General features: G+C 35.1%; 1 protein-coding gene across 2 annotated transcripts in view; it reads right to left on the bottom strand.

Moving 5' to 3' along the window:
- Positions 1-22,500, bottom strand: part of Rok (Rho kinase) — a 46,823-nt gene that overhangs the window by 14,884 nt on the left and 9,439 nt on the right. For both annotated transcript variants that reach the window (XM_070122854.1, XM_070122853.1), the window contains exons 5-25: positions 21,106-21,277; positions 20,450-20,567; positions 20,230-20,314; positions 19,694-19,977; positions 19,449-19,540; positions 19,050-19,209; positions 18,403-18,445; positions 9,691-9,909; positions 9,187-9,333; positions 8,728-9,000; positions 8,269-8,476; positions 7,962-8,122; positions 7,520-7,774; positions 6,690-6,959; positions 6,303-6,396; positions 5,947-6,164; positions 5,344-5,560; positions 4,294-4,453; positions 2,212-2,290; positions 1,559-1,772; positions 12-142 (exon numbers count right to left, since the gene is read on the bottom strand). In XM_070122854.1, the coding sequence (XP_069978955.1) occupies positions 12-142; positions 1,559-1,772; positions 2,212-2,290; positions 4,294-4,453; positions 5,344-5,560; positions 5,947-6,164; positions 6,303-6,396; positions 6,690-6,959; positions 7,520-7,774; positions 7,962-8,122; positions 8,269-8,476; positions 8,728-9,000; positions 9,187-9,333; positions 9,691-9,909; positions 18,403-18,445; positions 19,050-19,209; positions 19,449-19,540; positions 19,694-19,977; positions 20,230-20,314; positions 20,450-20,567; positions 21,106-21,277 (3,600 nt within the window). The remainder of the gene's footprint in view (positions 1-11; positions 143-1,558; positions 1,773-2,211; positions 2,291-4,293; positions 4,454-5,343; positions 5,561-5,946; positions 6,165-6,302; positions 6,397-6,689; positions 6,960-7,519; positions 7,775-7,961; positions 8,123-8,268; positions 8,477-8,727; positions 9,001-9,186; positions 9,334-9,690; positions 9,910-18,402; positions 18,446-19,049; positions 19,210-19,448; positions 19,541-19,693; positions 19,978-20,229; positions 20,315-20,449; positions 20,568-21,105; positions 21,278-22,500) is intronic.

Genomic DNA, 22,500 nt, shown 5'->3' with positions numbered 1-22,500 from the left:
GTGAATCTTACCTGTTGCTCATCTACCGTGGGTGCCAAAAGTAACATTTCCTTGGCAGTATTTAAATCATAGTTGACTTTACATGGCGCAACTAATTCCTCCTTCCGTTCTAGGTGATCCCTGTGAATTTTCATTCTACACCCTGTAAGTAGAGATAAAATTCAGCTAGTAATCTAGCAAAGGCACAGGAAATCTCGATACAGGAGAGGAATATCGGGGTTATAGAAATCTATTGGTTATGTCATTATTACAAGGAAGACAATCGAAGCAGAAAATCTCATGTCACCTCCTATTGCTTACACCTACTACACCATGAAATAAAGTAGCTTCCCATGACAATACACCAGAACCCCTTAAATCAGACCTATGGGATAGTACCCTTAACCCAATGCTGATGGAGAAATAAGAAGCTAACTGCAATTTGGTTTTGTGATGTGTTTTAACCCATTAGCGCCGGGTGTCCCATATATGAGACACCCGAAAAAAATTAACTTTGCCGGGCATCCCGCCAGTGTGACACTATCGGGGCTGTGCTCTGATGCAGCAGCGGGCTGCGGCCGGCAGGCAGACAGAATCTCGGGAAGCTCCGCCCGCCGATTTTGTAGCCGCCCGGAAAATTTTATTTTTGGCTTTAAAATACCCCAGCGTGAATGGGTTAACACATAAATGGCTCCACACGTGTGCTCAGCCACCATTCAGTCAATTAAGCGCTTGTGACCTCACCTAACTTAACCTTTCCAAGGAATTTTTTTATTTATAATAATATTAATAATAATAATAATAAAAATAATACTATCAATATTGATACCGATATTACTATTATATGCATTATGATTATCATAATATTATCAACATTACTAAGAGCACTGCAAGATAAAAGAATATTTCTGGAATTCAAAGATTAACCCGTTGCCGCTGGTTGGCACGTACGTACATGCCATGGCTGTTTTGGACTGAACGCCTGGGGCGTCATGCCATGCCCATTCCCGCGCTACTGGCTCGTTGGATGGAGGTTGTTTTTCTCCGATAGTAGCGGCTTCATTTATAGGGTAAAGATTTTAGGCATAGGCACCTATAATGAAGGTAAACCTTCAAAATTTTAATACTTTTATAAATCATAGCAAAATAAAAGATTTTAGGTGCTATATGTCACTCGCAAACTACCGATCAAGCCGGAGCGTAAACAGGGGAAACTTACGGTGCACGCCAACAAGCCCGTACATACGTCAACTTGCCAAAATTTTTTAACCGTCAGTGATGGGTTAAGGTAAGCAGGTAAGATAGGCAGTACTAGTAACTGACTCCTTCATATCTGATCCCTTGTTGAGCTAAGCGTAAAAACAATTAACAGACTAAACTCACAGTAGACATGGCATATATGTACACATCACTGGATTAGGAGTATAAGTTGTCTATAGTCTTTGTCTAGATTGATATCAATATCAAATATACAAACCCACAGATCCTTTAAAATCTAATACAAACCAAAACACTTTTCTCATTTCTTATCTACATGAGAAAAGGATTCAAAGAACAGCCCTCTTAAAAATCAACTTACGTCTGCACTCCAGTGCTGGAGGCGGCTTGAACATGTGCCATAAATGCCGCTGACACACCTCACAATTTGTAGGCATGTGGAAGCTAATGGCCAGGAACTCGTGACCCTTGTGGACTAGAGTCCCTGCTTTATCAGGGCCTGCACTGTCATAGGGAGCCAACGGACCTGGGTTCTCCCCAGGCTTACGGCTCTCTCCCTCTCCAGCATACAGAAGCTGCAATATATTAAAAGAAGTAATACTAAGTTCTACTCAAATCATTTAGTGCCAGTTCTGTTTTAAACAAAACAGGGTTGCATTCTGTGTTCATGTCTGGTGTATATTTTCCATGTGTTGAGCAAGCTCACGCTTGGACAAGAGCATCATAATGCATTAAGAATGGTCATGTACATCAGCCTTATTCATTATAAGAATGAGCAAAAATAAAATCAGTGCTAGCGTGCAAGAATAATTAAACAATTCACATTCTCAAAAGGCTTGTAATTTCCACTGTCCATTTTTATCAAAGCTTTTGTGGAATGCTTGACTCCCTGTCAAACTTCAGATTTGGAATCAGCTCTCTACTCAGAGATTTCTAAAGTGATACTGTCTAATTATTGATCCTTACTTTATTAATCTTAATTCATGAAAGAAAGAAAGAGCCAAAAGAAAATACCTGAAATATTCTGGGAATATCTCTTGCATCTGCCCGAATAACATCCCCTTGTGTGACCGAACGAACGTGGAAGAGTTTCCTGACAAGAGAAAATAAGTTAAAACTTTCCTCTTTCAAATATTATTGCCTCACTCTTTCACATGACTGTTGTTTCCAGTCCTTGTGCTGGAAAACTTTTTTTCAGTCATCTGGGAAACATGCATTAGCAACTTACCACTTTCTGAAAAGACAAGCAATGTTTTCTAAATAATGTATATGAATTCTAAATCCAGTAGCACTGCCTTTTATTCCAGTAAAATTCTGGAAGAAAACTTATTAGCAGTTTCTCTTACAAGTAGCTGTCAGCAGTGTAGCAGTGTGACTGTGACACTTTTCTTTCTGCTAGAGTCAGAATCAATATGCTCTTACTATGCTATGAACCATCATCACTCTTATACAACAGCTTTACCATTATGTGACCATCAACAAGGTCATCATTTCTGTACATACTATCAAAATGGGAACATCATGCTAAAAGTGAATTCATACAATCTGTGTTCATTCATAAATACAGCTTCGGGGACTTTTTTGGTGTTGCTGTAAATATTCCATAAAATAAAAATCAACAAACCTGAACTACAATGCTCACAACAAACTACTTTAAAGCTAACTGACAAAGTCATAATATTATGCTTGAGATAGAAACACCATACTGCTGAAAAATGGATATATCTTTACCACAATACAGCAACAGTTTCTGGTTCCAATAAGATGATCGGTAGTCAAAATTCCTACTCATCTTTAATATGCAATACATTTTAAGATCAGGCAGAGTGCAGTGAACATTTTGTTTACAGTAACAGGTGTTGTGACAGGCCAATCACCATTCTCATTTCAAATTCTATCAATGAAATCTGCATTCATACATTCTATACAAATGTTTTAAAATCCCTGTTTAATTACATCTACAAAGTAAAAATTTAAATAAAAATGATAAAGTGAATATATTATGTTACATTATAAATCTTTGTCTGTTGGCAAAATACAATGAATGAAGTACATCAGCAATTTGAAAGCTTACTGTGATTAAAATGAAATTAAACAATAATTTTAGCCATCACTGCTCAAGTGATAATCTCTACTGAAGAGAGAGATAAAGAGGAGAGTGAGATGGATGAGAAGACAGGAAGGGGGGAGAAGGAGATAGGGAGACAAAGTAAATAATAGATAGTAATATAAAAAGACAAAGTAAGAGAAAAAGAGAGACCATCAATAATGCATGTCCAATACTTGCACATACTTATTTTCTATTTGACTTTGCAAAGCAAAACATACAGAGCCAGAACAACAAAGAACTGAAAGTTCAAACCAAACTACATTAAGAGGGCAGAACAAACATTAGACAAATTAATAAATAAAATAAAGTGTTAGAGAAGCATATGAAAACACTGAATTACATGATAACTGAAAACAAAAGAATGTAAATGTATGAACAATGCTAAACACACATTTACAACTATAAACAAACTTTACTACTCTCTTCTTCACTATGTCACATATCCAGAATTTCTTTCACTTAACCAACCATTCCGAAGTCTCTCGTATAAATATATAATACATACACATTTACATGATATTTCCAAATGCTATTAAAAAAAAGGCTTGGCCAGTTATGCACATCACACAATGCCAAATGAAGATACCTTTCACCCCTTTCATCACTTAATCTTTTTATGATATACTTTTTCTAAATGTGTCAATCAGATGAACCCAGATAGCTTAACTGTATTGAAACAGAAGAGATCAGAAAATACTTTACTGGTAATGACAGCATTGGTTCTGGTTATGTAATGTTGATACTAGTTATAAAACTATAGCTATCAAGGGATTTGTGTGTACTCAAACTCCTTGTCAAATTGCCTACTTATCTACAGACACACATACCACACATATAATAACTATATGTTTTGTATGTATACATATCCTATAGATAATGTCTGAAGTATAAATATTAATGAATATAAAGAAAACTAATCATAAATGAGAAGAAAAAATAATTCAGAAATAAAGAAATAAAAAACAAACAAAAAGACAGACACTTACGTAAGGTCTAGGATTAATATAGGATCTGAGTTTTGCTTATCATTCTCTGAATTATAGAAGATGATCTTTCTGGATGAGACGACCACGTACTGTCTCCGCCATCCATGACGTTTGATATTCTGTTTGTTAGGCACTGAGAGCCAGCCCTCCAGCCGGTTGTCTGTAACAAACACATCATGCAATGGTCACCTCAGCTTTTAATTTTTCTGATGCTCCAAGTTCGCTTCCAAACATGTTGCAATGCTTTCTAACTTATCATATCTTGCAGCAAATAAGTTTTCTCTTTCTTAATCTTTTTCTGAAATCAGACCCTCCAAATATTTCTATTTTATGCAGAGAGGCCAGAGTGTAATAAATGCCCAAGTTCTGCAGTCCAGATAATTTCAGGATGAATAGGTATCAATAATTTCAGGACTATAACTTAATAAAGTGAATAGTTTAAACAAAACAGAGTTGAGATGCATGTCTTTGCTAACAATAAATATTGTGATCAAAAATGTTAATAATGCATTTAAGGTAATGCATAAAGAAAATAATCTCTAGTGCACAGATTCCTCAGAAGGGGTTTAGGGAAGGTATCAACACTTTTGTTTAATTATATTTTTTCATAACATTTCATCCTAAATTTAGTGTGAATTTTTAAAGGCAAGCACATCTCAATATGCTGCAAAATATGGTAACCAAGCTCAGAAAATAATAAGCTTCAAGTATGCATAAATAATGGATAGGACCAATTTCCTCTAGTTTTAGATCCTGTTCGATTCTGTAAAAGAACATGATCAAGTCTATCACTCAAGACTGTGGGGAAATGTCCCCAGCTTTTTAAAATTTGTCCTCTGCATATGTATTCATGGAAGAGAGAAACAACAGGACAAAACAAAGAAGAAGAAGAAAAATGAAAAGACTTTGCAAGCTCAAACAAAATATTCAAATAACAAGATAACTGGAAGATCAGGTAACATGTACATAATACCATCAAAATGATGCTAGAGAAACAATATGATCTTAAGTTTGTGACATTCCATTAATAACAACATAAACAAAACTCACCCATCTCATCTAAATCATTATCTGCACCACTACTAAGTGATGCTGTCTCACTATTGACGTTGGCCAGCTTACAGGTCAAGGATTCTATCTCCGAATCCTTGGCATCTGCTTCCATCTGTAGTCGCACTTTTGCCTGACTCTCCTCATAAAGCAGTGCCTGGAGGTCTTGTATTTCCTTTTGGTGTTTGGAAACCATCTGGGAGAATTTGTCTCTTTCCTAGGATGGAAAGTACATGGAGTTATACATACATATACATCTATATATCTAAATATTCATCTTCCATCTATCTGTCAATTTGTCTATCAATCTATTTATCTTCATTATCAATATTCACATTTATTAATAGAGAAACTATCAATGAGAGATATCTTCACAATGCAAGAGATACACCTCTTGCACTGTAAAGATATTAACTCATAACTTTTCTACATGTCTCAATGAACATTACTCATTCACTCTCTATTCTTTTCACATATATGCAAATTCTGATTGAAAATCATCAGACAAACACACACTGTTATCCTTTCTCTTTATCACGCTTTCAAAAATCTTCCAGTTAAACCCAATAATTACATAGAAGGAACATTTTCCATTTTACGTACCATGGTGAGTTCCTGCTGCAATTTACGGCATTCTTTCTCTTTCTTTCTGAGGTCAATGGCAGCGGCTTTAGGTTTACGATTTGCTGGAAGGTTCTCCTTGCGAGCCATTATTTCTGCTAACTTATTGACTGCTTGCATCTTGAGGAGCTGTTCCTGCTTCAACTGTTTACTAAGTTTGTCCTGTTCATTTTTACGATCGTTATCTGCAGTTTTCTTTGCTGTTGGGAAATATACAAAACATGAGAAAAACACCATCAAGATCACATCAACACTTGATATAAAAGACGTAAGAATTGTTTTTCAGAAATTGAACTTCTGTTAGTTTTACTAATATAAAAACTGAAAAGTATACCGACCTTCCTCAAGGCTTTGGATCTGAGAATTAAGGGCTTCCTTCTCCTTCTTAAGTGCTTCCACAGACTTTGTAAGCTCTTCCTCTCTCTCCTTGACCTATTGAATTTATAAGAATGTAATAAACAAAGCTAGCAGCATCTCAATCTAAGCAATGTAAACAAAGACAAAGACCATTATTGCTTACACATTTTACTGTAGAATATCTACAAGATCTTAATCCTTTGGCACTGTATAATAAGCTAATCCAATGCATAATAAAGAATATTACATTATAAATCACAAGAGGTTGAATATTCAATATCTGAAACATATTTTGAGATGATAGATATTATTAAAACCTGCAGAAAGAAAAGGTTTGCAAACTATAAAAGACTTCTCTGATCACTTACAGCATTAAAGACAGTCTCTTTGTTATTCATATCAACAGTATGTCTGGATACGAGGTCATTGATCTCCAGCTCCTTAACTGTTTTCTCTTTTTCAAGATCTGCAACAGTCTCCTCAGCAATGGAACGCGCCAAGGCCTCTGAGTCTGCTCTGGCTACTGTAAGCTGTAACTGTTGTGTTAGACTTGTACGTTCTTCTTCCAGTTCCAGGATTTGCCGGCCCTTCTCTTCCAGCTCCTCACGCAACTCGCGTACCTGAGTCTTGTACAATGTCTGTGGGAGGGAAACAGTTTTGGAGTGATAAACTTGTTAGCTTCTCTTAAAAGAGCTAAATATTATATACATATTCTATAAATACTATATACATATATTACATTTATATTATATATGTACGTATGTATATATGTATGTATATATATATATATATATATATATATATATATATATATATATATATAATATATATATATATATATATATGTATATATATATTATATATATATATATATATATATATATATATATATATATATATATATATATATATATATATATATATATATACATAAATATATGTATATATATATTATATATATATATATATATATATATATATATATATACATAAATAAATAAATCAATGAATATATATATATATATATATATATATATATATATATATATATATATATATATATATATATATATATATATATATATATACATAAATAAATAAATCAATGAATTATATATATATATATATATATATATATATATATATACCTCATAAAGAAAAGAAAGAAAGAAACAACAAACAAATGCAAAAAACTCACAGAGAAGTACTGCTCAGCCTCAAGGGTGTCTTGCAGTTCTCTCATCTGCACATCGTCAACTGATTTTTGGGTTTTGAGTTTGTGCAGCTCCTCTTCTAGACTAGACCGCGCTTCCTTCATTTCTTCTAGGTCACGCACCAACTGTTTTTCTCTTGTGCGCAACATAGATACCTCTGATGACTGAGTTTGGAGGTCAGTAACGATAGCCGTTCTCTTTTCACTTTCTGTCTCCATCTGATTCTGAAGAGCTTTGACCTGGTAAAGGACACAAATAAATAAACTTATGTAAATATGAAAGGTAAAGATGAAAACTTGAACCATTCTATTCCTGTCCAAAGATAAAGTGTACATAACACGGACAAATTTATAAGACCAAAAAAATATGAATTTAACCAAATATATATTTTTTTAATTATTTCTAAATAATAAACAAAATTCCCACCTTCTCGCACTCCTTCCTGTGCTCCCCTTCAAGCTTGTGTAGCTGTTGCTGGAGCTGCCGGTAGTCAACGCTCAACATAGAGTTCTGACGTTCCTTCTCCTGACTAGATGCCTCTGCTTGCTGGCGTTTCTGCTTCTCCAAATTGAGCCTTTCCTGCAAAGCTGTAAAAAAGTATATATAAATAGGAATACATAAGCATGTATATCAATAAATGCATAAATACCACACCTATAAGGTATGTAAATTGTAAACCAAGGGATACACTGTATTACATACAGACTGCAATAATACACTCAAACTAATTTACCTGCTAGAGCCTGTGCACTAGATTGGTGGTTGTGTGTGGGGGCAGCATTAGCTTCGCGTAGGGCCCGAGCTTCTTGCTCATATCTGCTTGTCATCCCTCGTAATTCCAACTCTAGAGATGTTCTATCTTTCTCTAACTGTACAAGACGTTCGGAAACCTTTTCTGCTTCCTTGCGGGCAACTTGCTCACGTTCAGATGCATTTTCAAGCTGGAATAATGAATACATATATATTTCTATCTGTCAAATGATTCTGAATGTTTTAATTTCTATTTTTTCCCTTATTATAAAATCATCCTTGGTTTTAGTATCAAAAAAATACATTTTATCCCAAATCATTGTAAAATTTTTAAAATATTAATTTCTCTGATTTAGAACTTTATTCAAAAGTAATGTTTTCTGAAATAACCAATAAAACAACTCTTTTTTTGAGGTAATACAAATTAAATGAAACTACTCACCTTCGCTTGTAGACTTTGAATTTTGCCATCAGCTTGTGAGATCAACTCAGTCTGGTGGTTCCTCTGCCCACGCTCCTGCTCTAACTGTGCTCCAAGGTTTGCTATATCACGCTCTAACGCATCACGGATGGACTGGACACTTGATATCTTATCTGAGAGGTCAGAAATGGACGTTTCCTTCTGCTGGTTCATGACTGTTAGCTCTGCATTTTGTTTACGCAATCTTGTGTTGTTGTCTGTCTCAACCTTCAGTTTGTCCTGAACTTCTTTTATCTGAAAACAAGAGTTATAAATTTAATATGGGGTATTTGTGTATGTTGTAAATGGTAGTTACTGCGCTATTAAAGGATAACTGCTAACATTTTGCTATACTTGGATACTTCTAATGAATCACAAGGTCCAATAATAAGAAGAAAGCAATCTCAGAGAATGTAACAGTCAAAATCTTATAAAACATACCTGCTTTTCAAGAGAGTTCAGCTTGTCACTGACATGTTGCGCAGAGTTCAGGTCCCTAGTGCGTTTGTTTTGTTCATCTTCGAGCTTTTTCTTAACCTCCTGATATAGGGCATCCAGCTTCCGTCTACTCTCACCTTCATACTCCCCCTGAGGAAAAGGAAAAATCAGATTTGCATAATTATGGCACAAAACCCTACAGTGTTACTAATTCCTCATAGGAGTAATAATTCTGTCTCAAAGGTATATCTCAGTTTTCACTCACATACATTGGTTGATGTATAATCATGTCATGAACCCAGGCCCCAGCAGCTGGAATGATGCTTCAGGAGCCTGGCTGGGAGTTGGATAATATCGTCTGGCTCAGAGTAGCATGCATGAATGCACTTTAGCCTTGCTAAACTTTGTTTAAAATTTTACCCATTGAGGATGGGCTAAGACAGTGCTCCAATGCACCTAAACACACAGATATATAAATATGCAATAGGATGGCAATAGCACACCTACCTTTCTCTGAGCTTCTTTGAGGTCATGTTGTAATAAAGCCAACTTTCGTTCTAGATCTCTCTTCTCCTGTAGTCTCTCCTGCTCCTTTTGTATGAGTGAATCCAGCTGGTTTAGGGTCACTCTGTACTTGGAGTCTAGCTCTTCCACCTGATTTCTCTGGTGTTCCAATTCTGCTGTCAGCACAGCAATCTCGTTACTGCTATCCATACCATCACTTGCCTGTTGAAAGAAATTTCAATTAAAGCAACTACACACTTTCTTATCAATATCTTAATTACTATACCAAAAAAGTATTCACTGTATGTCTGTATATATAAATTTGATTACATGTAACAAATATAAATATATTACACATTTTTATTTTAACATTTTTTATGCACAAGTAATAATATGATAAAGAGATTAGCAAGGCATACAATAAATACTGTTTGTATTTAAAACAATTGTTTAACTTTTCAAAATAAATAACACAATTACCTTTGATATACATGAGTACTCTCATTAATTTCATTCAAGGGGGATGGAGGGGGTATAACAAATCAACATACACAAACTGATTATTTCTTCATGCAGCAAGACAAAAAAATAAAAATAAAAAGTGCCAAAAATAAGTCCATAATTAAGAAAAAACAAACTGACTACAAACTGGAACTTATTTGGATGGTTGTCACAGTGTACACAATGCCAAATTCAAGTTGATGGAGTGTGTTAAAGAATGAAAGACCAATGCTGTGATTCAGAGCATCAGTCAACCAGGATCCATTTTCCCTCATAAATCATGTATAGCCTAAATAAACAGGCAAACAAACAGGAAGTGGTTTCATTTGTTTCATTTTGAATACATATATAGTGTCACATGTGCTGGATTTACAACACTGGGTTCAACTTAAATACTGAGATGGTCAACTTATTGAGATCCAATAATCACAAAAAAGTCCTCTAGGTTGGTTATTGTGCTGCTGCGACTTCAGAGCTCCTAAACTTCAAACAGCTTTTAAAACTCATAAACACCTAAACTACTAAAATATACTTGAACTAGAAAAGATCATGAATGCTCAATTTGAAAAAGTTGTTACTCTTACTGGAGAAACCTTAAAAGCAGCACCACTGACCAACCAGGATTTTCTTGCAAATACATCTTCAGCTTTCTGTGCAAAGAACTACAGGATAAAAGATCTACTGAAATCTAAAGTACAAGGCTGATCAAACTATGATATAACAAGATTGTGCAAGACACCAAACTTTAAGTTAGAAGGAATAGTGTGGATGTCAGAGACCGAACTTGTTTTACAAAATAAGGAAAACATACCTTAGCCAATATTACATCTATGCAATATCAGCTACATTTCTTAATACATTCAATGTTTCATATTCCTACAAGTGAAGGTGAAGATGATGTGCAGTTAATGTTTATGTAATTATGTATCAAAGGAATGAATGATCTCTCAATTCTTTACATTTGACGTAAACAATATAAAAGCAACCACTCTCATGAAACTTACCAATTTACTAGAGTGTACAATAATCTCTTTGTGTGTTATCAATGGAAGAGAAACTGAGAAACTTGGGTCCCAACTTCAGGTGAAATATAAACTATGGCAAGGGTGAACCCCAATATCGGACGACACCTATCCATACTATGATGATTGGAGCTACTCTCTGTTCTACACACTACATAGGTAGTTTATTGTCTCTGAATTTAAATTTTCCAGCAAAAACTTTTCCAAAATTAGCCTAGACATTAATTTTCCAATGCCTTGATTGACATACAATAATTGGTTTATCCAGAATTAAATACAAGGGGTAAAAACTATCATCCTCAATAATCTTTATTTTTTTCTTTTTATGGGGAAACCCTAATAACAAAATGGACACAGTATCAAAGTGGGCTGTGATTATCTGCAGGTCCTTAAGTTAATCAACTTCATAATGACAAGAAAGTGAACAAAGTTTATAGTAACAAATTCTACATGTCTATAAATCAAGCTTACAATAAAGTATCTGTGTGTGTGTGTGTGTGTGTGTGTGTATGTGTATGTGTGTGTGTGTGTGTGTGTGTGTGTGTGTGTCTGTGTCTTTGTGTGTGCGTGAGAGAGAGAGAGAGAGAGAGAGAGAGAGAGAGAGAGAGAGAGAGAAAGAGAGAGAGAGAGAGAGAGAGAGAGAGAGAGAGAGAGAGAGAGAGAGAGAGAGAGAGAGAGAGAGAGAGAGAGAGAGGAGAGAGAGAGGAGAGAGAGAGGAGAGAGAGAGGAGAGAGAGAGGAGAGAGAGAGGAGAGAGAGAGGAGAGAGAGAGGAGAGAGAGAGGAGAGAGAGAGGAGAGAGAGAGGAGAGAGAGAGGAGAGAGAGAGGAGAGAGAGAATAGAGAGAGAGAATAGAGAGAGAGGAGAGAGAGAGGAGAAAAAGAGAGGAGAGAGAGAGGAGAAAGAGAGAGAGAGAGAGAGAGAGAGAGAGAGAGAGAGAGAGAGAGAGAGAGAGAGAGAGAGAGAGAGAGAGAGAGAGAGAGAGAGAGAGAGAGAGAGATAAGGATAGAAGAAAGAAAAAAAAGGAAGAGAAGGAGAAATTGCAAGATAAGAAAAGAAAAGTAAAGAAAGAAAAGTGAGAGAAAAAAAAAAAGAAAAAAGGAGAAATAGAAGGAGAGTATGAGAAAGGGAGGAAGAGAGAAAAAGAGAAGAAAAGAGAGAGAGAGAAAGGGAGAAAAAAAGAAAAACAGAGAATGAGAGAAGGAGAGAATAAGAGAAAAACAGAGAAAGAGAGTGAGAAGAAATGAGTGTGCATATCTGCATGTGCGTAAAGTGGGTGGGGAGGGGTTGCAAGAAGTGGGGGAACCAATAAAGAGGGGTGGATAAGAAATAGCGTGCAGTAAACAAACTGGCTACAGTGTGGGCTAGCTAGCATACCTTCAATAAATTCCAAATCAATGTGTTCTGTTGGAAAAAGTGCTAATTATCAGATTTTACAATAATGGTTACAAGGTAGGAAAGGTAACGCTCTGCTTAAGTATTAATGTTAATGCTACCTGATGCTTCACCAGACTAGTATAAAATTACTGAGGTTTAGTCAACATCAGACACAGCTGGTAACTGACGATGTGAAAGCCTGGATAATGATACGATGATAATCTTGGGTGGCATTTCAGTTGAAATTTCAGAACTTCTCATTATCAGCTCCCCATTTAGAGTCACTGTTTCTCATTGAAAGTGACAACAAAGTTCCTGGAAGTATGTGCTGTTATGCCATTAACATTGACATTAATATCTAGAATTCATTACTTTCTAGCAGGAGGGGTTTGCAAGAGGCAATCCATTTTGTGTGACAATCACATTACTTCTTGCTATTCAGTCATTTCATTATGATTAACAAATGGTTGAATAGTTCCAGAAATACTACAACTTATGATAAACTTGCAATTTAGTGAACAATTGTGTATATGATTTTCCTGCACATCAGGTGTAGTCAAGAAACTGCAAAGCCACATATCAATAATTATCATTATATCAACTATGACTTCTACAGCTTACTACTTTATGCTTACAGAAATCAAGCCTACTATTATTGAATGTTCAGAAAAATTTTACTTTCCTTTTGCTTTCCTACAAATTTCCTGGCTTCCATAAAACTTAAAGCTAAAGTTTTTCTCACTTATTTGTGTACAATAAAAAGTGAATAAGAGTAATACAGCAATAAATAATAATAATAATAATATTAATAATAATAATAATAATAATAATAATAATAATAGTAATGATGATGATAATGAAAATAACAACAATAATAATAATAATCACAATAATAATAATAATAATAATAATAATAATAATAATAATAACAACAACACTGAAAAAAGAACAACAATAACAATAATAAAAACATATAATAATAATAATAATAATACAAAAAAATAGAAATAATAATACGTCTAATCAAAATAATAATAATAATAGTAATAGTAATAGTAATAATAATAATGATAGTCTAATAATAACAATAACAATAAAAATAACAACAATATTAATATTTTGATTTTTTTTTTAAATCTAATAATAACATGTCAAGAAGGGTTTCACCTCCTAATCCTACAATCCCAAAGGCAATGACTTTGACGTAGCTCTTTCAAGTATATCCGATCCCGTGGAGAATCTAGGAGAATCACGTTATGTGTGGTGGTCAAACAGAATACAAGGTCAGAAATGAGATGACAAATAAAGAAAGGACAGCAAAGGAGCAGAAAAGAGGGAAGAGGAAAGGGAAGGAGAGGAGCGATGAGAGAAAGAGAGAAAAAAAAGAGAGATGGAAAGAAAGAAAAAGAAAAGAAAAGAAAGAGTAAAAAAAAAAAAAAAAAAAAAAAAAAAAAAAAAAAAAAAAAAAAAGCATCTATACATATACTTCTGTTTCACCAACCACTATGACCTACGTAAAATGGCATACAGTAAAGTATTTTGATGAAATAAAATAAATTACACACAAAAATACACTTGTATAATATGATCAAACAAGATAAAATAATAAATATGCATTGCTCCACATAAAACAGAAAAAAAAAACATGACTTTACACCAATGTGCAGCTCAACATACTCTACTGAAGGCAATCCAGTGAAAGATGATTACTGCTGCAAATCAAAGATCAGAATATTCACATGCTAAACAAAGGCACTTGATTCTGTTCTATGGTAATAATACTGGAAACCCAATTCTAAATCAACAACTGCTGTGCCTACAGGTAATATATACAACACTTATTTTGTGCTTGGAAAAGGAAGACACAGTGTTTCATCAAGAGTGGTTTTCAAGTCCTGATGCCAAGTTTTCCTGTGCTTTGTCTCTTCTTTGTTTCCCTTTGGCCAAAAATCCCACACCAAAACATCAGATGTAAGCCAATGATCTATACTTATCCATCTATATATCTATAATGCAAAGGTTATGAAGCCAAGGTAAAATATTTATATCAATATCAGGTATTTTTGGTTAGTTTTCTCCAAAATAACCAAGGAAATAAGAAATCACACAACAGTGCATCAAAAGCAAGCACACCACTCTGGAACCTCTCGCACCTTGTAAACTTCTCTGGACTTGTAATTTCCGTAAGACAATTTCACCTGCTCCAAGGATTCCCCAAGAACAGTAACCTTGGACACAAGTGTCTGTAACTATCTAAGTAAGTTGAGTTAATTTCTTTGCTCTATTTTTGTTGGGGGAAGGTAATAAATATTGTAAAAAGAAGTGATGATTTAAATACAAGCCATAACACAAACAACAATATATTTTGCACTAACAAATGGAAGCTATCAAATATTTTTGCAGAGGTCAGCACAATCAAAACCAAGCAATTTCAAATATATGATTTTCACTGATTATAATCAGAGAAAAATGTTTCCATAATAATCAAGAGACAAGTCATCAACTCAAAATCTTCAATACTACATCAATTGATACATTGAAATGTTCATTGTCCTAAATCCTTTTCAAGTTGACCTTCACATCATGAAAAAAATTTGGCTGGGGACCAGGTGATAGGAATACACTGCCGCGGAAAAATATGACCGAGTCAAATATGACGTCACAAAAATTTGACTGAAGATTGAGTTGACAGATATGACTTGCCATGAGCGCACAAAACTCTTGGAGGGGCTCTTGCATCATTTTTGCAAATAACTGTGTGTGGAAAATACCTCCTGGCTTCTGGGAGGACACTATTTCCATGCTCATGATCCTATTCTTACCCACTGTGACCAGCAGTACAAGGTGTATTACAGAAAACTGAATATCATGGAGAAAGAAATGAGTGAGAGAAAGAAAAGAGAGAGAGAGAGAGAGAGAGAGAGAGAGAGAGAGAGAGAGAGAGAGAGAGAGAGAGAGAGAGAGAGAGAGAGAGAGAGAGAGAGAGAGAGAGAGAGAGAGAGAGAGAGAGAGAGAGAGAGAGAGAGAGAGAGAGAGAGAGAGAGAGAGAGAGAGAGAGAGAGAGAGAGAGAGAGAGAGAGAGAGAGAAAGTTATTTACTGTTATTGCAAAGAGCATCCTGATACAGCATATCAAATGACATATAGAATCTTTACAAAAGAGAGAAAGAGAGAAAAAAACTTTTCATCATATGCTTTAACATCATAATCACCAATACTTTATATTTCTTGCCTTCTACATTAAGTATATGGTATGAACAAAATGATATACTCATTAGCCTTATATGACATGAGGAATAGTTTAGTTGCTATTTCTAGAAATCATAAGGATTGCTTTGTTATTGCAATTTTGTTCAATGTACATTACAATGTTATACGGTGCTAATTTTCAGCATAACCTGGATTTCACTAGCCTTATCTATCTGACTTGGGAAATGTATTTTTGCCCAGGCCTAAATGTGCAATCTGGGGAACAAGAAAAGGTAGGGTTCTCTTTTTATATCACCCCCCCTCCTACCTAAAACAAAAATGAGTACAGGGGATCCTCTTTATTTGTCATTCAACTATTAATTCATAATAACAGCAATTATAATAATAACAACAACAACAACAACAACAACAATAATAATAATAAGAAGAATAAGAATGATAATAATAATGATAATAATAATAATAATAATAATAATAATAATAATAATAATAATAATAATAAAATACAATGTAAAATTCAATAAAAAGTTCCTAACTTGAATTTTAGAATATGTATACAAATACCAGAAAAAGTTTCTGCATGGTACTAATGAGAACTACATTTTACATGAACAGTGCGTGTCTATTTTCCAGCCAACCAAAAAAGGAATGGTATCACTGATGTAACACCTGGACTCATTAATAATTAATTGCTGATATAAACCAAGCTAAAGCTAAGCACTAATGTGTCGTGATGATACTAGCCAAGACAGATATAATAAAAGGAATAAAAGTGGTAAATGCACAGCTCAACCACTTCTGATTCTTTTGCAAGAAGCCAAGTTGAAAATGAAGAAAAGATGGATGATATAAAAAATGATGCTCTTCTCTCATCTAACCATCTACAGCCTGACCCTCATTCCTGTTGCTTCTGCCACGCACTGAGATGAGGGGTCACCCCCAATATGAGCTCATGTGAGTAATTGTAACACCATTATTACAATAATCATCGCTGGCATTTCTCTTCTGAATAGTCTCTTTGGTATCATTTCAAGAATATACAAATAAACTATATGCTTGATCAAACCACTAGACATTACAGTCTGGTCCACACTACACCCTTTAATAATGTATACCTATTGGATACTGCATATCTCTATATTCATCAAATTGTTATTTGTTGTATTTTTCTGGTCTCTATGAATGACAAATAACAAGAATCCCTGGTACCCATGTTACAAACGTCTATTAAACACTATCATGGAATCAGAATACAATTCAAAATGCTAGCTTGGACGGACGGACGGACAGACAGACACACACAACTGAAATGAAACTACATGGGAGGCTGTGTAGCTGACGGTAACTCAAAGTGTCTAGCTTTACCAACAATCAACTACCTAACTGTGCAATGCCAAAGGCATGTCTGATTTCGATTCAATTCAATCAAAAATCAGAGTTTATAATTCCTGAACGATAGGGAAGAGGAAGTAACCCAAATACGGCAACTTGCTATGTCATATAAAATACTAGTTGAAGCTAAGGCAGGAGATTTAAATCTAACATTAGTCTAACAAAAGTTATAGCTTCTTCCCTTTGGCAGTATTGCATATTGAAATTGATACATCTTATGTACCCTTGTTGTATGAGACAGTTGTCTCATTACTTCTACTGAGAACTTTTCTTCACAATATTGAATTTTCATGTATCATGAACTTTTAACATAACCTGCATGGACAAGCATTTTTAACTTACATGGAGCATAAAATTATATTGAGAATCATTATATATCTGGGAAAATAATAGTAAAAATAGGTGAAAAAAGACAGAATTTAACCTAAAAACCAGATACGTCGAAAGCTTGGATGACAACTAAAGCATCTACCAACATCTTAAAAAATCTAAAGGGAACAAGGAAGCCTAAACAATAACATCTCATTCCGTTTAGATCAAATTTACAAAATAATTATAATTTTGAAAAAATGTAAATATTATCTTATAGCTTTTAGATTATATTTTATCTAAATTTTGTTTTATATACGTATTTTTGGCAATTCTACATAAACTATTGTTGAAATAAATACTTTGGAAAAAAAAAAAAAATACTTACAATAAAAAAGACTGAACATTCATATATGTAAAACTAATTTTCTTTTGTACCCTTTTTGTCTCCCTCCAATCTATCTATCTCTCTCTCTCTCTCTCATATGCATACATATGTATGCATGTAGGGGCGTGCTCAAAAAAGCAAACACACGTACACATACAAATGCATGTGCATATGTATATCCACACACTCACTCTCACTCCCCCCCCCCCCTCTCACACACAAACACACCCATGCACACACTCGCACACACCCACACCCACATGCACTCACGCACTCACTAATATATCTAAACAAACTAAAAATTATTTGTAGAGCTTGGTTATCCTAAGTATAATACAACCTTTGCTTTAATTCTATTAACTGCAACCTGTCCTGAGTTCTTCTATGAAGAATTGCCAACATGTATAAATATCTATACATGTATGCAATATGTGCAAGTATTTTCCTTGCAAGATTCCCAATGAAAGCTGCCTTTTAAGAGAATGATTATTGAAACCCAAAAGAACAAGATGTAACTTACCAAATTTCTTTTGCCATCAGTCTTGTCTGAAGAAGTGAGTAGTCTGTAAGGATGAATTTCCATATATTAATCTATGTGTTCATTTATCTCTTTTCTTTCACCGAAAACATAGCAACAGCAATATTTTTTGTATAATCTCCAATAATTTTTTTCCTGCCTCCAGATCTATACTGAGAGGAAAATATAGAGCAAGAGGCAAAGAGAGAGAGAGAGAGGAGGAAAGAGTAGAGGGGGGAGGGGGAGGGAAGGAGGGAGAGAAAGAGAGTGGGGGGGGGGGGTCAAGCTTAGTTATGTAGAAAATTCCAGATATGACAAGAATAAATGAACCAAGACTTCCTATTAAATTTTAATCAGCAAAAAGATATCCTATAAAACAATATTCTAAGATAAGAAATGCTGCCAAAAATATCTTGAGCTAACTGTACATCACATTGCTATATATTTCAAAATATCTAACATAATTATCTGTAATTCAATAATAATTAAAATAATAATAATAATAATAATAATAATAATAATAATAATGATAATAAGAATAACTTTCTTGCCATATTATAATCAAATATCTACACATTTCCTGAAGTGACACGTCTGTAAAATATACAAATAAATTGCGGAGATGATGAAAATCAGTACGGAATACATACTGGTAATCCCTGGAGTAAGTGAACCCCACAAATGGTAGATGGTTCCCGACAAAGGCTTTAGGGGTTCCAAAGCTTTCTTCAGGAGTGTCCTCATTCTCCACTTCATCAAAATTACTAGTGTCGTCATCACTTGCGAGGTCAGGCACAACAGGGGGTACACCTATTATGGAAGAAAGAATAGATTTCTCCATCCCATACAAAATCATGAAAACATGTACATCATACCATATTTCCATCAGATTATTAGTTCATAATGAATATTACTGCAATGGGGTCTTCAACATACTGGCAATAGACTATAAAGAGGGAACTTAAGCTGCTTTTTTTTGAGAAATGTCTTTTTATGTAACATTTTTTGATTAATGATAAGATCAAAAATAAATGAAAACACTAACTCACATTCTCTAATTGTGTCAAATGTCCACTGATCATTGAGAAAGAATCGAAGACATTTTATTTCTTCAATACCATTTCTACCTAATCTTGTTAATCTGGAAAGGAGAATATCAATTATAAGTACATAAATTGTAAGAGTTAAAACTATCAATAAAAATAAAATATCTGTTTTTCATATGTAAAATAACTGAATACCTTATCATATCACATAGGGATGCAGTTCCAGCACAATTATCACAATTCCTTACCTGTCAGACAAGAAACCACAGATCAAAGTCTTGGCATCAACGGAAATTTCAATATCATCCGGAAACTTTAGTGAATTTTTGTGATCCATAATTTTGCCGTAGGTGCCAACCAACGAATCCGCATAGAAGGGCGTGTCACCCACTAGCATTTCATAGAGGAAGACACCAACAGACCACCAATCACACTCTCTCCCATAGACCCCTTCACCACCCTGTGACTTGAGGACTTCGGGAGAGATATAGTCTGGTGTTCCCACAGCTGTGTCTGATCTTACGAGTCCGTCCTGAGGAAGAGAGGAGGAGATGAAGGCAAGGGAACCACAATCACTGGTTTTATGATTATGTTCTGAAGAGGAGATATACAGAAAATAAAAATACTATCTGGATTTTTTTTCCAACTACATTCCGCTTCAGTACAACTTTTTTTTTTTAAATGTATGCGCATGCCATCCCCGGCGGCAATTGGTTAAGTGACAGAAAGGATGACTCTCTGACAAACATTCGTCGGCACTTGTCCATTATACTTTGGATCTCACCTTATCCATCTTCATACAAGTACCAAAGTCTGCCAGTTTGAGGTGACCACTACCATCCAGAAGCATGTTATCTGGCTTTACATCTCTGAAAGAAAAAAATATGAATTAAGAGCTAAGTAGAAAATAAATTTTTATTCAATTTAAACACAGTAAAAAACAACGCAAAATAAAAAATGAAGAGGAAGAAAAAACATTACTATAAAAGTCAACTATCCCTAACCTGTGAACAAATCCCATGGAATGGATTGCGTCCAGGGCTAGGACCACTTCTGCACAATAGAACTTGGCCCATTTCTCTGGTACATCATAGTTGGACATCAGGTTCACTAAGTCACCACCTAAAAAGTAAAGGTAATTCTAACTAATAAAAAAATTATAAAAATCCTAAACATAAACATGCAAAAAACAAGCACATTTATTTACTACTGGTTATGTTCTCTTGAAAAGGTTGATGTTGGAAACCTTGGGGAAAGGGATATGATGGGAAACATTGTCACAATTACAGTGTTTTTGAGATCAGTAATGCCGGAACAACAACACAAAAAATTTACAAGGGTTTCTTTTAAAGGCTTCTATCAAGGAGATGGAGGAAGTTATTACAAACAGGTGATGTTTAGTACAAAAGGTTTGTATATCTAAATTTAATGGTCTACATTACTTAGGAACTCTTAATCAATTTAAAACATTGAAAAAAGGATTGTTGTAAAAGCGGTAACTTTTTATATAAAACATTCACATAGATCTAATCTCTATCATCAATTAGGAATTACTAATAACATAAAAGGAAAATCAGAAAATTACTACACTCAAAGATCCAAACCCTGATTCCAAACCAGATCAAAGATTACTAGCAGACAGTCACACAACCAACCATACCTGGCATATAATCCATGACCATGTAAAGAAATTTTGAATCTTGGAAGGCAAAATGCAGCTGAACAATCCATTCTGAGTTAGCATGAGCCATAATGTCTCGTTCTTCCCAGAAAAAGGCAGAATCAGACCTTTTGATCATCTCAATTTTGCTCAGTAATTTCATTGCATAGATCTGTAAAAGAAAAAAAAAAAAAAAAATCAATAATAATAATAATACATGAACAATAATGATATTGGGTTAATAAATGGACATGAAATTCTCTGTCTACATGACTAAACAATAAGTAATTACAAAATAAAAATGAATGCACATATATCATCATCATGGAGCTAATGCTGATGGGCACATAGCTGCATCCACCCTTTGTTTCCATCTACGAGGGTCCCTCAAGGCAAGCCGCCAGGCAGGGACTCATGACATTTTTGGTTGATCTGCCCAAGCCACAACTTCCTAGGTCGTCCCACAGGCCTCCTCCACCCAGGGTTCTTTAGAACAGAGACAACCTGATGGGCAGGATCATCCTGAGGAAAGCGAGCAAAGGTAGCCGCATAGCCCGACTTGGCGATCACGGATTGTGCAGATAACAGGTCTTGTGCCAGTCTCACGGTGCAACTGTTGGTTGGGCACATGGTCCCGCCAACAGTTCCCCAAGATCCCATGCAAGGACCTATTACAAAAGGCATCAAGACAAGACTCCAAGGCACTAGATAATGCCAAGGTTTCACTACCGTATAACAAAACTGGTATTATCAGGGTCATGAAAACACGTAGCTTGGTCCTTCTGCACAGGTACCAGCATCTCTAAATACTTTTGTTGAAAGAGTTCATGACCCCTGATGCCAGTCCAACCTGACTTCCTGGTCTGACAGCCCAAAATTATGAACTACACTACCAAGGTATGTAAAGCTCTCTCTGACTTCAATGTCCTTGCCGCAAGCATGGATCTTGGTCTTTGTCTAGGAGACCTCTAGACCCAAGGGCTTCGCTTCATTATTAAATGCATCCAGAGCCACCACTAAGGTTTCCAAAGACATTATCAGCAAAGTCAAGGTCAGTAACCTTGATATTACCAAGAGTTGATCCACAATGACTTTGAATAGTAGCTCTGCCCAGTATCCAGTCCATGCAGGTGTTGAAAAGTGTTGGGGCAAGGACCCAGCCCTGCCTTACTCCTGAACTAACAGGGAAGAAGCTCAACAGGCCCCCACCACACTTTACAGCACTTTCAGTACCAGTATACAGGCTTGCCATTAGTCCAATAACCCTTGTTGGAATTCCTCACAGTCTCAGGATCTTCCAGAGTGATTGAACGCCTTCTTGAGGTCAATATAGACTGCAAGCAGCTCACTTCCGAACTCACAAAGGCGCTCTACAATGCCTCGAAGTGCAAGGAT

This window comes from Penaeus vannamei, chromosome 6, assembly GCF_042767895.1.
Source record: "Penaeus vannamei isolate JL-2024 chromosome 6, ASM4276789v1, whole genome shotgun sequence".
In the NCBI taxonomy this organism is placed as follows: Eukaryota; Metazoa; Arthropoda; class Malacostraca; order Decapoda; family Penaeidae; genus Penaeus; species Penaeus vannamei.
The sequence above is the reverse complement of the archived record's forward strand: the minus strand, read 5'-3'. Positions and strand labels throughout refer to the sequence as shown.